This window comes from Carcharodon carcharias, chromosome 12, assembly GCF_017639515.1.
Source record: "Carcharodon carcharias isolate sCarCar2 chromosome 12, sCarCar2.pri, whole genome shotgun sequence".
NCBI lineage: Eukaryota > Metazoa > Chordata > Chondrichthyes > Lamniformes > Lamnidae > Carcharodon > Carcharodon carcharias.
The window spans coordinates 114,831,758-114,848,526 of NC_054478.1; the positions used below are offsets into that span (position 1 = coordinate 114,831,758).

Below are 16,769 nucleotides of genomic sequence, written 5' to 3' on the forward strand. Positions count from 1 at the left end.
CCCAACATGGTGTCAGGTCAGGATCAAAAACCCTCAACCTCACAAAAGTACTGAAAAACCAAGAAAAGGAAAAAGGTTTTGACACAAATTCTGACCTGGAAGAAGTTCCCAACCAAAGCTGAAGACATTGAGAAAATTTGCCAGAAAGAGCTCTAGAGAAAAGAGCCTGGAAACTAAAGGCAGAGATTTTACTGCAGCAGAAGACTCCATAGAATCTCCTTTGGAAGTCCAGTTTCAGCATGCAGAGTCCAGAGCCTGCAAGGGTGAGCTAAATCTTTTTAAGTTCCAAGCTGCAGCTAGTCCTGAGAGTCCGCTTTCACTAACCCAGAGTCAGAAACACCGTTTGAATGAAACCCAGTGCTAATCTTGATCCCTGACTCTGAGCATCAACACATGGCCTCCGTGTTTGAAAAAGAAAAAAGTTATTAATGAAGTTACTCAGCCCCTCAGGAACATTGCGACCGTCCGATTTGTAAAACAGCAAGCCTGTATTGGATTTAAATGCCTCGCTGCTCATAACAGTGAATCACTGAATGAAATAAATCGGCAGGTAGCCGACCCATGCAGCCATTGTTAAAGATTTTTCTTCAAGAAGCACACTGCCACCATTTTGTGAAGCCTGCCAAAACTAGCAAGCATGGGAAATCCTTTGTACTGCAGTGAACAGCGACACCATCTTGAAGGCCTGTAAACTTTAAAAGCTGCACCCACACTTGAAACATCTTTAACATGGATCACCATTTCACACTTTCAACTCCATTTGGACTCCCCCAAGGCCCAGACCAGTTGCAAAGTTTAGGTCTCTGAAGGAAAATATTTTTAAGATATAGCATCGATTCTGGTTTAAATAAAAGTCAGAAGAGCAAATAACCATACTTCTTTACTCAATAAGACCCATTACAGATGGCACCATTGCACAACATGATATTACTGAGTTGTCCATCAAATTTGATGAGATTTTATAAATTTTTGAAATTTATTTCAACCTGTGATCCAACAAAATATTGGAGAGGGTTAAATTCAGTAAGAGAGTCCAACTGCCTGTGGAACCTGTTGATTACTTCATAAATGATCTCTACAGGATGGCAGAGAGGTGTCAATATGGAGATTTAAAGTCTGAACTCAACAGAGACAGAATAGTGGTGGATTTTGCAAATGATTTACTCTCTGACTTCCTACAAGCAAAAGATGATCTAACTCTAGTCAAGGCAATCCAGGTAGTTCAACTTTCTGAGCCAGGCAAGCAACACAGGAAAATCGCAAGGGGAGAGAATACAACATGGGGTAAAAGCCAACCCTCAGTCCAGCTTATCAGATCACAAAAATGCAGGGACAATCCAAGTCAGGGAAAACAATACCTAAACCACCCAGCGGAGTGACCTTACCAGCGCTGTGGTGCAAGGTGCCCTCGCAGGAGAGATCAGTGTCCTGTGAATACAGCTGATGCTTCCACTGCAGCAGGCACGGTCACTTTGGTAAACTGTGCAAGTCTAGACCCCAGCACCACACAGATAACTCAAAGGTCATCCACAAGGTCGAGGTGAAGAGACACAGCCATGCTTTTTGGCTGAAGTCAAAGTTTATGGTTCTTCACTTTGGAATGCTGACGTCTTGGTAAAAGGTCATCTATCAAATTTTAAATTAGATTCAGATGCCAGCGTGACAGTCCAGTCAGACAAGGAACCATGGCTCAAAGACCTCTAGCTTCGAACAACAGAACACTTTATGGAGCAGGGGGAGTCGGACTCCTAATCATCAGCATGATCCTGGAACCACTGAGGCATGGCAGCAAACAGATCTTTGAGCTGAAGTACGTCATCCATGAGCAGCCTTTCTCTCTCTTGAGCAGGGATTTCTGCGCAGCCTTCGATCTCCTCCAGACAGAGGAGGATGTCAAGACTACCACTGCCATTAGCCAACCAGAACAGCACAGTCCTGAGTACTGAAATACTAAAGAGTATTCAAACCCAAATTTCACCTTCTATCTCTCATTGCGAAGCAGGTTTGTCCATTATCACTCCAGGTCTCGGAACATCCCCAGTCGTCAGACCAACCTACCACCCAGGAGACTACCATGACGCTTGCAGTGAAAGCAATACCAGAGAATGATCAGCACTCTCAGAAGCCTCTACCTCTAACTATGACAATGGTACAGCTAGTTGACATGGCATCCACTGTGCACACACTGCAACTTCCAGCCAGCGCATCACAACTACAAGAAATGCTGCAGCCTGGTAGCAATCTCTCACCGTCGACAAGAAAAAGCAAAGGTGAGTGTACCACTTCTTCTCACCACAGGAATGCCATTCCTCAGCCTCAGGGGGTTTGAAATGGTCCATGTGGAGAAGGAAGAAGAAAAAGCAATGCCAGAGAGACCAACACCATATTCGTCCAAAAAATTATCAAGAGTAACAGCAACCATGGATCAACACAACAGCTGAACTGACCAGGAGTGGTTCAACATAAAGCAATGGAAGAAAAGAATGAAAGCATACCAATGGCAATCGCAACCCTGTCTCATCTGTCCATGACAGTATACGTAGGACTGACCACTGCACAATCATTGTGGAGACTAAGTCCTGCCTTCACATTGAGGAAACCCTCCATCATGTTGTGTGGCACTACCACCGTGATAAATGGGATAGATTTCGAACAGATCTAGCAACTCAAGACTGGGCATCCATAAGGCGCTGTGGGCTATCAGCAGCAGCAGAATTGTACTCAAACACATTCTGTAACCTCATGGCCCGGCATATTCCCCACTCTACCATTGCCATCAAGCCAGGGGATCAACCCTGGTTCAATGAAGAGTGCAGGAGGGCATGCCAGGAGCAGCAACAGGCATACCTAAAAATGAGGTGTCAACTTGGTGAAACTATAAAACAGGACTACTTGTGTGCCAAACAGCATAAGCAGCAAAGGATAGACAGAGCTAAGTGATCCCACAACCAACGGATCAGATCTAATTCTGCAGTCCTGCCACATCCAGTCGTGAATGGTGGTGGACAATTAATCAACTCACTGGAGGAGTTGGCTCCACAAATATCCCCATCCTCAATGATGGAGGAGCCCAGCACAGCAGTGCAAAAGATAAGGCTGAAGCATTTGCAACAATCTTCAGCTAGAAGTGCCAAGTGGATGATCCATCTCGGCCTCCTCCGGAAGCCCCCAGCATCACAGATGCCAGTCTTCAGCCAATTCAATTCACTCTATGCAATATCAATAAACGGTTGAAGGCACTAGATACTGCAAAGGCTATGGGCCTTGACAACATTCCGGCAATAGCTCTGAAGACTTGTGCTCCAGAACTTGCTGCACCCCTAGCCAAGCTGTTACAGGACAGCTACAACACTGGCATCTACCCGGCTATGTGGAAAACTGCCCAGATAAGTCCTGTACACGAAAAGCAGGACAAGTCCAACCCGGCCAATTACCGCCCCATCAGTCTACTCTCCATCATCAGTAAAGTAGTGGAAAGGGTCATCAACAGTGTTATCAAGCGGCACTTGCTTAGCAATAACCTGCTCACTGATGCCCAATTGGGGTTCCACCAGAGCCACTCAGCTCCTGACCTTATTACAGCCTTGGTTTATCATGGACAAAAGAGCTGAACTCCCGAGGTGAGGTGAGAGTGACTGTACTTGACATCAAGGCAGCATTTGACCGAATGTGGCATCAAGGAGCCCTAGCAAAACTGTAGTCAATGGGAATCAGGGGGAAAACACCACATCCACAAACAATCACTCCCTCCATCACTGACGCACAGTAGCAGCAGTGTGTATCATCTACAAAATGCACTGCAGGAATTCACCAAGGCTCCTTGGACAGCACCTTCTAAATCCACGACCACTACCACTTGGAAGGAGAAGGGCAGCAGATAGTTGAGAACACCACCACCTCGAAGTTCCCCTCCAAGTCAGTCAGCATCCTGACTTGGAAATATACCACTTCACTGTCACTGGGTCAATATTCTGGAACTCCCTTCCTAACAGCACTGTGGGTGTATCTACACCACATGGACTGCAGCAGTTCAAGAAGGCAGCTCACCACCAACTTCTCAAGGGCAACTAGGGATGGGCATTAAATGTTGGCCCAGCCAGCGAAGCCTGCATCCCATGAGTAAACAAAAAAAAATGCCAGTCCAACCTCCAAGCCAACAGTGAGAACCAGAACCTCCAACAGAACGGCAAACGAGATATGGAAGGATTATACGGCCTGCAGAACACCTGAGCCTCTAACTTCAAGGACTCGAAGGGAAAAGATAGGGTAGTGAGAATGTTGTAATAATTCAAATACAGTAATAACAATTATGTTGGAATAACATTAAGACAGTAGCATATAAATGCTTAAGACTAATAAGAATGTAAGGCATGAAGTAAACTAGTGTAGCTCCATATCCATGGGGTAAAGACTTGGGGGAAGTATTGGGTGTTGTATAAGGATCCGGCACAAAGACGGTTAATATGGGATTGAGTACAGTACCGCCCACACAATGATGTAAGAAGGCACATGACCCAGACCTAGGGTTAGTGTTGTGTTGAGCAGAGACATGTTAAGACCTAGACATGGAGATAGCTCTTTGCCACCGTATATATGTATACAGTTATAAGTAGTTAATAAAGACTTGCTGTTAACATACAGAAGACTACGAAGACTTCTTTGACAGACACGTTCTGTAACCAACATCATCCCAACAATCATAAGCTTCTCCTAAGCAAAGACTTTTTTCTGGATGTATGGCCTTTCAAGATGCTGGCTCTTGTGATAGATTAGAACATAGCGTGTCTTACACAGATGGCTTCTGTATCCAAATCAGTGTAAGTTAAGAGGGAATATGGAGCCAGCACTGGCACATAGAAACACCAGCAAAAAGGGAATCAATGATTAAATTATTCGTACCATGTTCGAAGAATATCACTTAACATCAATGTAATTCTATTTAAACTGTGGATTTTAAAAGTACAGTTCCTTCTCACTAGATAATGAACATATTTTTGAATAGGTCTTTACTCGGAAACTGGAGGAACTTGGTCGGGTGATGTTTCTGATGTCCCTTACTCAACACATGCCTTCTGTACACAAACAATCACATGTATCCTTGTTGCAAGAGGATCTTCTCAGACTTCCATCATTTCCTCGAAATGCAGTTGATGCAGAATTTTCGCTGTTTGCTGATCATCAAGGTAAAATGACTCTTCAGCAGACATCAAATCATTCAAACTAAATGTTTCATGCAACCATCTAATATGTCCAACGATCGTAGGATTGTAACAAAGCAGAACTTGCCGAAGAAAATTACTACTTTACCAAAACACACAAATCTTAATCAATTTAATCCAGAGGGAATAACCTAACAATTAACAAGCCTGTGCTCTTATTAGAATAATCAATTTATAAAATTTCAAACTTAATGGGGTTGATCAGGAGTACACTGGCCAAACACTCATACCTGCAGTGAAGCAGTGGCTGTGATTTTGAGCCACCAGGCTCATCAAACCAGTGTGCAGCCAGCATGAGGTTGCCCAATATTGGGCTTCAGCAGCCTCTAGCAAAGTAATTGCAGAGTAAGGGTCACAATCACAATACATGGCAGTCCCAAGATGCCAACTGCCCAGGTAATTTTTGTAAGAACATACTACAGGGAGTACACTCCAACTATTTCTGACCTAAAATGGCAATCAGAGCCCTGGGACCGAATTTGTATATTAGAAGAAGCCGACTGCCTGAAGTAAGCAACCCCTTCAGGCACCAAGCCTCTTTCAAAATATTACTGACCTCTTAGTTGGTGTTAAGAAAGCTGGAAGCCTCCATTTTGAGTTGATTATTGCCCTGTTACCGCTGGTGATAGAAATGAAAATCTACTCAATTGTGCTCAAAGGAGATGCAAGTCAGTAGCAGTAAGATTCCCACAATAATGCCGCATACTCTAAAATACACTGGTACCACATGGCTTATGTTGCAGTTATGTGGAGTATATTTTAATTTTTCAATGTTTCTTTGTTCCTGGACAGTACTGGATGTATTTATCGGTGGTAATAATTTACTGTTACATGGGTAGATTTTGTTTATCAGGTGACACTGAGAGTAAAACATAACTAGCACCCGGGGACTTGTGCCAAAATTGGGAGAGCTGTTCCACAGACTAGTCAAGCAGCAGCCTGACATCGACATCCTCACCGAATCATACCTTATGACACCATCATCACCATCCCTGGTATATCTGCCACAGGTGGTGTCATGCTGGTATACAGTCATGGCAAATTGCCCTAGAAATACTAAATATTGACTCTGGACCCAATGAAGTTTCATGGCATCAGGTCAAACATGGGCAAGGAAACTTCCTGCTGACTACCACCTACCACCCCACAACCACCACCCCACCACCCTGCCACCCTTAACTGATGAATCATTACTCTTCCATGTTGAATACCAGCTGGAAGAAGTACTGAGGGTGACAAGGGCACAAAATGTACTGTGGTGCGGGGATTTCAATATCTATCACCAAGAGTGGCTCGGTGGCACCACCACTGATCGAGATGTCCGAGTCCTAAAGGACATAGCTGTTAGACTGGGCCTTGTTCTTTATTCATTCATGGGATGTGGGCATCACTGGCTAGCCTAGCATTTATTACCCATCCTTAATTTCCCTTGAGAAGGTGGTGGTGAGCTGCCTTCTTGAATCATTGCAGTCCCTGCAGTGTAGGTACACCCACAGTGCTGTTATGGATGGAGATGCAGGATTTTGACTCAGTGACAGTGAAGGAATGGTGATATATTTCCAAGTCAGGATGGTAAGTAGCTTGGAGGGGAACTTCTACATGGTGGTCTTCCCATGTATCTGCTGCCCTTGTCCTTCTAGATGTTAATGGTCGTGGGTTTAAAAGGTGCTGACTAAGGAGGCTTTCACAGAATTACAGAATTCTATACAACTCCAACATGATCTCCCTACTTTTGTCATCTATGCCTCGTGAGTTCCTGCAGTGAATCTTGTAGATGGTGCATACTGTTGCCACTGCCATTGTGCACCAGTGGTGGAGGGAGTGAATGTTTGTGGAGTGGGTGCCAATCAAGTGGGCTGCTTTGTCCTGGATGGTGTCGAGTTTTTTGACTGTTATTGGAGTTGCGCTCCTCATCCAGGCAAATGGGGAGTATTCCATCACACTTCTGACTTTGCTTTGTAGATGGTGTACAAGACAGGAGGTGAGTCACTCACCGCAGGATTCCTAGCCTCCAACCTGCTCTTGTAGCCACAGTAATTATATGGCTAGTCCAGTTCAGTTTCTGGTCAATGGTAATCCACAGGATATTGATAGTGAGGGATTCAGTGATGGTAATGCCATTGAATGCCAAGGGGTAAATGTCAAGGGGTCTGTGGCAAGTGGTGGAACCAACAAGAGGGAAACAGCTACTTGATTTCATCCTCACCAATCTGCCTGTCGCAGATGTATCTGTCCGTGACAATACTGGTAGGAGTGACCACTGAGCAGTCCTTGTGGAGACAAGTCCACTGTGTTGTGTAGAACTACCACCGTGCTAAATGGGATAGAATTCAAACAGATCTAGCAACTCAAAACTGGGCATCCATAGAACATTGTGGAACATCAGCAGCAGAATTGTACTCAATCACAATCTATGACCTCATGATCTGGCATATTCCCCCGTCTACCGTTACCATCAAGCCAGGGGATTAATCCTTGTGCAATGAAGAGTGCAGGAGGTCATGCCAGGAGCAGCACCATGCATACCTAAAAATGAGGTGTCAACCTAGTGAAGCTACATCAAAGGGCTACATGCATGCCAAACAGTGGAAGTAGCATTCAATAGATAGAACTAAGCAATTCTATAGCCAACAAATTAGATCAAAGCTCTACAGTCCAGCCACATCCAGTCAGGAATTGCAGTGGACAATTAACCAACTAATTGAAGGAGGAGGTTCCACAGGTTCCCCATCCTCAATGATGGGGGAGCCAAGCACATCAGTGCAAAAGACAAGGCTGAAGCATTTCCAGCCTTCTTCAGCCAGAAGTGTCAAGTGAATGATCCGTCTCACCCTCCTGAGGTCCACAGCATCACAGATGCCAGTTTTCAACCAATTCAATCAACTCCACATGATGTCAAGAAGTGGTTGAAGGCACTGCGAAGGCCATGGGCCCTGACAACTTTCTGGCAATAGCACTGAAGACTTCTGCTCCAGAACTAGCTATGCCCCTAGCCAAGCTGTTCCAGTACAGCTACAACACTGGCATCTACCCAGCAATGTGGAAAATTGCCCAGGTTATGTCCTATACACAAAAAGCAGGAAAAATCCAACAATTACACTTGATCATCAGTAAAGTGATGGAAGGGGGTGTCAACAGTGTTATCAAGTGGCACTTACTCAGCAATAATCTGCCCACTGATGCTCAGTTTGGGTTCCATCAGGGCCACTCAGCTCCTGACCTCATTACAGTCATGGTCCAGACATGGACAAAAGAGTTGAACTTGAGGTGAGGTGAGAGTGACTGCCCTTGACATCAAGCCAGCACTTGACTGAGTGCAGCATCAAGGAACCCTACCAAAACTGTCGTCAATGGGAATCAGACGGAAAAACTCTCCACTGGTTGAAGTCATACTTAGCACAAAGGAAGATGGTTGTGGTTGTTGGAGGTCACTCATCTCATCTGGGACATCACGACAGGAGTTCCTCAGGGTAGTGACGTAGTCCCACCCATCATCAGTTGCTTCATCAATGACCTTCCCTTCACCATAAGGTCAGAAGTGGGAATGTTGGCTGATGATTGCACAATGTTCAGCACCATTCCTCAGATACTGAAGCAGTCTGTATCCATATGCAGAAAGACCTGGACAATATTCAGGCTTTGGCTGGTATGTGGCATGTAACATTCGTACCACACAATTGGCAGGCAATATCCATCTCCAACAAGAGAGAATCTAGCCATCTTCCCTTGACACTCAATGGCATTACCATCGCTGAATCCCCCTCTATCAATATCATGGAGGTTGCCATTGACCAGAAACTGAACTGGACCAGCCTTATTAATACTGTGGCTACACAAGCAGGTCGAAGGTTGGGAATTCTGCGGAGACTAACTCACCTCCTGACTCCCCAAAGCCTGTTCACCATCTAAAAGGCACAAGTCAGGAGTATGATGGAATATTCTCCACTTGCCTGGATGAGTGCAGCTCCAACAATACACATGAAGGTCGACACCATCCAGGACAAAGCAGCCCGCTTGATTGGCACTGCATCCACCACATTAAACATTAAATCTCCCCACCACTGATGTACAGTGGCAGCAGTATACAGCAACTCACCAAGGCTCCTTCAACAGCACCTTCCAGACCTGCAAACTCTACCACCTGGAAAAACAAGGCCAGCAGATGCATGTTAACACCACCACCTGGAAGTTCAACTCACCACCACCTCCAAGAGAAATCAGGAATGGGCAATAAATACTGGCCCAGCCAGCAATGCCCACATTCCATGAATGAATACATTTTTAAGAAATGGCATCCTGCTCATAGTTTTGACTTATACAAACAAGAGGCACAAGGGAAAAGTTAAATGTTTTATAATAGCAACACTCAAAAAGAATGTGAATAAAAAAATATTGTCCTTTGAACACCTGGGACAAAATTTTGGATTCCCATTGTACAGGGTCCAGAGGAGAGAAAGCCTAGAAATTGGTGTGGGAGAGCAGCATACTCTGTTGCTGACATATCCCTGCCTCTGACCCATTTTTGTTGAGGGCAGGGTGGGAGGTGGGACAAGCAGAGGGTAACCTATTAGGCCAGTTAAATACCCTATAAAGGCCATTCAGAATTTTCTAGTCAGTTTGCAGATCCCCCATTGTGGGTGAAAAACATCCAGGTGATGGAGGCAGCCTCCTGGTGTCGGACCAGAGGATGGGAGGACCAGTGCTCCATCCCTGCTAAGGACTCTATCCTGTAAATGGCAAGACTGTTGGACCACAGCTGTGGCTGCTGGTCATCAGTGGAGCGATTGCCAATCCACAATGATGGCCTGCCAACTGTGGCCTTTTTAAATTTAAAATATTTTACCTTGCTTTCAAAGGGCGCCCCATATAGAAGTGCCCTCTCTTGCCCTTTCATACCTCGGCAGCATCCACCTCGGCTGTGAGCCTGGCCACCACCCAACTGTATAATGAGTGCACTCATTTGACGTTAAATGGCCATCTCTACAGAAATGGTGTCAGGCATCTGATGTCATTGTGATATGGGTTCGGGACCTAAAACTTCACAGCCACAAAACAACAATCCTTCGCCTAAATCACTGTGGAACAGAACTCTTGACACGGGAGTTCACAGCAGGTGTGTGGGTGGTCTCAACATTATTTTAATTGATAAGTTTAATTTTCATTGTATCTCACCATAAGGTTTGATGCTTTCTAATCCACTGTCTGCAACTTTATATAGGGTCATTGGAGAATAGCAGATTCAATAACTTTTTCTAACCGGTAGCAAGCCTTGCACAACTAGTTGTACATTTGCCCTTTGTGCACTCTTATTTCATTGATAATGGATATAATCCACTATATGTTTATACATATTCAAGTTCACTTAAGTTACTAAAAGTGAAATGTGTTTGAATGGTGATGATATATTAACTACCTATTTGCATTATCCAACATGCTTGTGGACCACAGTTTGATTTTCTGTAAATCAAAATAATATGCATTTAAATACCTATAGTCTTTAAACACCAATAGTTTGGGAATTTATTCTTCTAATTAAATGGATGGAGTAGTTTGCAGTTACATTTCATGTACATCTGGATAGATTAAATTCTTCACACTTTTTAAGTAGAAATTAATCAGAAGTTTGAAATAAAATAGTCTTGATGATGAGCTGCTGGACATCAGGGTGAAATCTTTCACTGTTTTTTCAGGTAAAGAACTGTTTGGACTTGATACGCTTCACAAGAGTATGTGGATCAAGCTATTGGAGGAGATGTTTTTGGGCATGCCCAGTGAATTTCCCTGGGGTGATGAGATTATGCTGTTCCTCAATGTATTTAATGGGGCTTTAATTCTTCATCCAGAGGACAGTGCATTGCTTCGACAATATGCTGCTACAGTTATCAATACTGCAGTGCACTTCAACCATCTCTTTTCACTGAGTGGATATCAGTGGATACTTCCTTCCATGCTTCAAGTAAGTTTATTTCAACAAATATTATATGTTCAGGTTAGCCAGAATAACTAATTGTTTACAGTTAAATTTTCCTTGATTAAAAATAGGCCATCAAAGTGAAGCAACATTATAGATGTGTTGAGTTTTGTTCTTAAGATGCTTGCAATCATTCAACAGTGGTTTTGAGACCCAGATTTCATTTGGAAATCCAGTCTAACCAGATGAGTTTTAACAGATCTGAGCCTAGATTGTACAAATGGCTTGGTGTAGGTTCAGATCACCAGTACTTTTTCTGTGGACTGCCAATAGTTTGAATAGCGTTGAATAACAGTAAATCATCCATGGACTTGATCCCCTTTATGCTTAAAATTTGTTGCTTCAGCATAGAATTTTGAATCATATTTATTGACACAAGGGAGTATTTTGTCAAGTTGCCGCCAGGGTTTAAAATCTGTGTTGCGGATCACCTTCCTGACATGGAAGCTGCCTGATTTTCATTTCCATTGAAAATTATGGATTTTTTTCTATAACAGGAGTGGATCCATAATGCTAGTTTTATACTCAGGGAGCAAATTGAATGTTTACCCCAAACTTATTTTGCCCTCAAACAAATAAGTTATCTTGTGTAATTTTCATTACACCAGTGTACTGCTCCTGAATTTGGATTTAGCTGGAGGATGGAGAAAATTATAAGTACTTGCTTTAGTGTATTTAACATAGAAAAAGATCTCTAAGTACAATAAAAAAAACCGATGTCAAGTCAAAGAAGGAGACATTAGGGTTGAGGGGGTGGGGCGGATGGGGTTGCCAAAAGCTTTGTCAAATAAGTGAGGTTTAAGGAGGAGTTGGAGATTAAGAAACAGCGGAATTAGGGAGTGAGTTCCAGAGCATGGGGGCCTAAATGACAAAAAGCATGGCAGCCAATGGGAGGGAGAAGGTTTTGCTTCAGAAGCTGGGGTCAGAGGAATGCAGAGTTTGGGGAGGAATTTACAGGACTAAAGCAAGTTACAGATTTGGACAGTGTCAAGGCCATGAAAATATTTAGACACAAAGGTAAGGATTTTGAATTTTAATCACTTGATATGATTAAAACCATGAATGTGTATTGCAGCAACAGATGGAGTCAGGTAGGGAGCGAATGCAGCTCTGGATGTGAAAGAAAAGTGCTGTTTTGTCACAGAATGGATATTGGTCTGAAGTACAACTTAGGTTCAACCAGGATGCCAGATTCAACCAGAGAAAGTTGACAGAGATATTTTTTGATTCTTTCACAAGATGTGGGAGCTGGCTAGCCCATTTGTTGCCCATCTTTAAATGCACTTGAGAAGGTGGTGAGCTGCCTTCTTGAGCCACTGCAGACCATGTGGTGTAGGTACACAACCACAGTGCCGTTGAGGGGGGAGGATTTTGAAGATTTTGGCCCAGTGACAGTTTAGGAACACCGATATAGTTCCAAGTCAGGAAAAAATGTGGCTTGGAGGGGAACTGGATGGTGGTATCTGCAGCATTCTCTGCAAGGTATGATTCAGTGAACATGACTATGTCAAGCTGTTGCTTGTCTAGTTTGTGGGATAGCTCTCCCAATTTTGGCATAAGCCCCCAGATGTTAGAAGGACTTTACAGTGGCAACAGGGCTGGCTATGTGCCATTGTCATTTCTGCATGTCAGTGCTCGGTGATCTATCCCTATATCATTCCTTTTTGACTTTGTAGTGGTTTGATACAACTGAGTGGCTTGCTAGACCATTTCAGAGGGAATTGAAGAATCATTGCTGTGGGTCTAGAGTCACATGGTTAGGACAGGAGGTTTCCATCTCTAAAGGGCATTAATGAAACAGATGGGTTATTACAACAGTGAACGATGGGCCCATTATTGAGACTAGCTTTTAATCAGTTGAGTTTAAATTCCCCAGCTGCCGTGGTGAGATTTGAATCTGTGTCCCTGGAGTATTAGCCTGGTTCTCTGGATTACGAGTGGAGTGACATTGCCTTAATGCCACTATGCCACCACCTCTCACTGATAGAAATGATGTCAAGGTGACAGAGTTTATGGAGGGATGCAAGGCCCTGCTAGATATTGATAAGATGATGAAATAGACAGGCAAATGACAGGTGTATTTTTAACATCAGTAAATATGAGGATTAGCACTAATAGAAATACCCTGTCCAAGACTAATATAGTTTTCCTGAGGTGTGGAACCCAAAACAGAAACCAGCACTCCCTACATACATACAAACATACGAATTAGGAGCAGGAATAGGCCGCTTGGCCCCTTGAGCCTGCTCTGCCATTCAATAAGATCATGACTGAACTGAATGTGACCTTAACCCCACATTCCTGCCTTAAAAATATTCAAAGATTCTGCTTCCACCGCCCTTTGAGGAAGAGAGTTCCAAAGACTCTCAAGACTCTGAGAGAATAAAATTCTCTTCATCTGTCTTAAATGAGCGACCCCTTATTTTTAAACAGTGGCCCCTAGTTCTAAATTCTCCCACAAGAAGGATCTTAAAGGTTTCAATTAAGTTGCCTCTTACTCTTCTAAATTCCAGTGGACACAAGCCTAACATGCCCAGCCTTTCTTTACAGGACAACCCACCCATTCCTGGTATTAGTCTGGTAAACCTTCTCTGAACTGCTTCTAATGCATTTACATCTTTCTTTAAATAAGGAGACCAGTACTGTACACAATAATCCAGATGTGGTCTCACCAATGCCCTGTACAACTGAAGCAAAACCTCCCTACTTTTGTAAAAAATTCCCCTCATAATAAATGACAACATTCTATTAGCTTTCCAAATTACTTGCTGTATCTGCATACTAACCCTTTGTGATTCATGCACTTGGATACCCAGATCCCTCTGAATCTCAGAGCTCTGCAATCTCTCGTCATTTAGGTAATAAGCTTTTTTATTCTTCCTGCCAAAATGAACCATTCCATATTTGCCTACATTATACTCCATTTGCCAGATCTTTGCCCACTCACTTAACCTATCTGTGTCACTTTGTGGCCTCCTTATGTTCTTTTCACAATTTACTTTCCTACCTATCTTTGTGTCATAAGCAAATGTAGCCACCATTCCTTCGGTCCTTTCATCTAAGTCATTTACATAAATTGTAAAAAGCTGAGGCCCCAGCACTGATCCCTGTGGCTCACCACTTGTCACATCCTGCCAACCAGAAAAAGACCCATTTATGCCAAATCTCTGCTTCCTGTTAGTTAACCAATCTTCTATCCATGCCAATGTGTTACCTCCTACATCATGAGCTTTTATTTTCTGCAATAACCTTTGATGTGGCACTTTATCAAATGCCTTCTGGAAATCTAAGCTCAGTACATCCACCGGTTCCCCTTTATCCACAGCACATGGCTAGAATTTTACATTTGTCAGGCGGACTCAGCGGGAGCGATCGGCTTTGCATCATGATTTCAGGCGGGCAGGCCAATTAAGGTCTGCCCTGCGTGGGTCACGAGTGGTAACGCGTGCTACCTGCGCGGGCTTGGGGGGGAGGGAGAGCTGGGCCTCACGCACAGTTCGCGCATGCGTGCGAAAGAGTGCTTCAGTCTCTGAGGCATGGAGCTGCCTCAGGGAGATTGAAGCGCTTTTTTAAAAAATTAATAAATACATCAAAAATTTAATGGAACATGTCCCACCTCATGTGACTGTATCACATGAGATGGGACATGTTTATATTTTAAAATAAAGGTTTTATTTCATTAGTATTAGCTTTTAGAAAACCCATCCTGCACATGGATGAGGTTTCCTAAAAAATATCAAGGCCGCTTGGTCTTTTCATCTGCCCACCAACCATAAGGTTGGATGGGCAGCATAAAATTCAACTTAATTACCTTGCTAATGGCCTTAATGGGCCTTTCAATATTGGCAGGTGCGAGTTAGCGATCATGTCTGGACGCACACCCAACGTCATCGTGCGCCATTTTATATTCAGGCGTGTTTGGCGCACACCCGCACGCTGAATACTGCCTCATGTGATTCCTTCAAGAACTCCAATAAATTGGTTAAACATGATTTCCTTTTTACAAAGCCATGTTGACTCTGCCTGATTGCCTTGAATTTTTCTATGCCCTGCTATTACATCTTTAATAAAAGCTTCTAACATTTTCCCTATGACAGATCTTAGGCTAACTGGCCTGTATTTCCTGCTTTCTGTCTCCCTCTCTTTTTGAATAAAGGAGTTATATTTGCTATTTTCCAATCTAATGGAACCTTCCCCAAATCTAGGGAATTTTGGAAAATTAAAACCAGTGCATCACTATCTCACTAGCCACTTCTTTCAAGAATTTAGGGTGAAGTCCATCCAGACCTGGGGATTTGTCAGCCCGCAGACCTAATGATTTGCACAATACCATTTCCCTGGTGATTGTAATTTTCCTGAGTTCCTCCCCCGCATTTCCTGATTTACAGCTAATTCTAGGACATTACTTTTGTTCTCTATAGTGAAGACCGAAGCAAAATACCTGTTTAATTCATCCGTCACCTCCCTACTTTCCATTATCAATTCCCCAGACATGCACTTTATATGACCAACGCTCACTTTGTTAACTCTTTATTTAAATATCTGTAGAAACTCTTACTATCCATCTTTATACTACTAGCTAGCTTTCTCTCATACGCTAATTTTTTCCTCATTAATCTTTTTGTCATCCTTTGCTGTTCTTTATATTCTTTCCAATCTTCTGACCTGCCACCCGTCTTTGCGTAATTATATGCGTTTTCTTTAAGTTTGATACTGTCTTCAACTTTTTTAGTTAACCACGGATGGTGGGCCCTCCGCTTGGAATTTTTCCTTTCTCATTGAAATGTATATATTCTGTGTATTCCGAAATATCCCTTTAAATGTCTGCCACTGAATGTATCCCTTAACCTCATTTGCAAGTTTACTTTAGCTAGCTCCACTTTCATGCCCTCATAATTGCCCTTATTTAAGTTTAATGTACTATTCTTGGATGCACTTGTTTCTCCCTCAAAATGAATGTAAAATTCAATCATATTATGATCACTGCAACCTTGGGGTGCCTTCACTATGAGGTTATCAATTAATCCTATCTCGTTGCTCAATACCAGGTCTAGTATAGCCTGCTCTCTGGTTGTCTCCAGAACATGCTGTTCTAAGAAACTATCCCGAAAACATTCTATGAACTCCTCATCTTTGCCCATCTGGTTTTTACCAGTCTATATGTAGATTTAAATTCCCTATGATTACTGCTATACCTTTCTGGCAAGCTCCCAATATCTCTTCTTTTATACTCTGTCCTACTATGTGGTTACCATTAGGGAGCCTGTATACCACTCCCACAAGTAACTTCTTACCTTTATCATTCCTCATTTCAACCCAAACCACTTATACATCCAGGTTTCTGGAACTTAGGTCATCCCTCTGTAATGTGCTAATACCATCATTAATTAACAGAGCCACCCCTCCATCTTTTTTTTATCTTCCTGACCTTCCTAAATGTCACATACCCTTCAATATTCAGGTCCCTATCTATGTCATTCTGTAGCCATATCTCTGTAATGGCTTTCAGATCATAGTTATTTATTTTTATTTGCACTATCAGTTAATTTGTTTTGTTTCGAATGCCAAGTGCATTTAGA

General features: G+C 43.0%; 1 protein-coding gene across 1 annotated transcript in view; it reads left to right on the forward strand.

Annotated features, from left to right (window-relative positions):
- Nucleotides 1-16,769, forward strand: part of LOC121284720 (protein unc-80 homolog) — a 542,332-nt gene that overhangs the window by 386,293 nt on the left and 139,270 nt on the right. Inside the window, exons 44-46 of the mRNA XM_041200272.1 lie at nt 5,003-5,183; nt 9,058-9,060; nt 10,910-11,175. Of these exons, the coding sequence (XP_041056206.1) occupies nt 5,003-5,183; nt 9,058-9,060; nt 10,910-11,175 (450 nt within the window). The remainder of the gene's footprint in view (nt 1-5,002; nt 5,184-9,057; nt 9,061-10,909; nt 11,176-16,769) is intronic.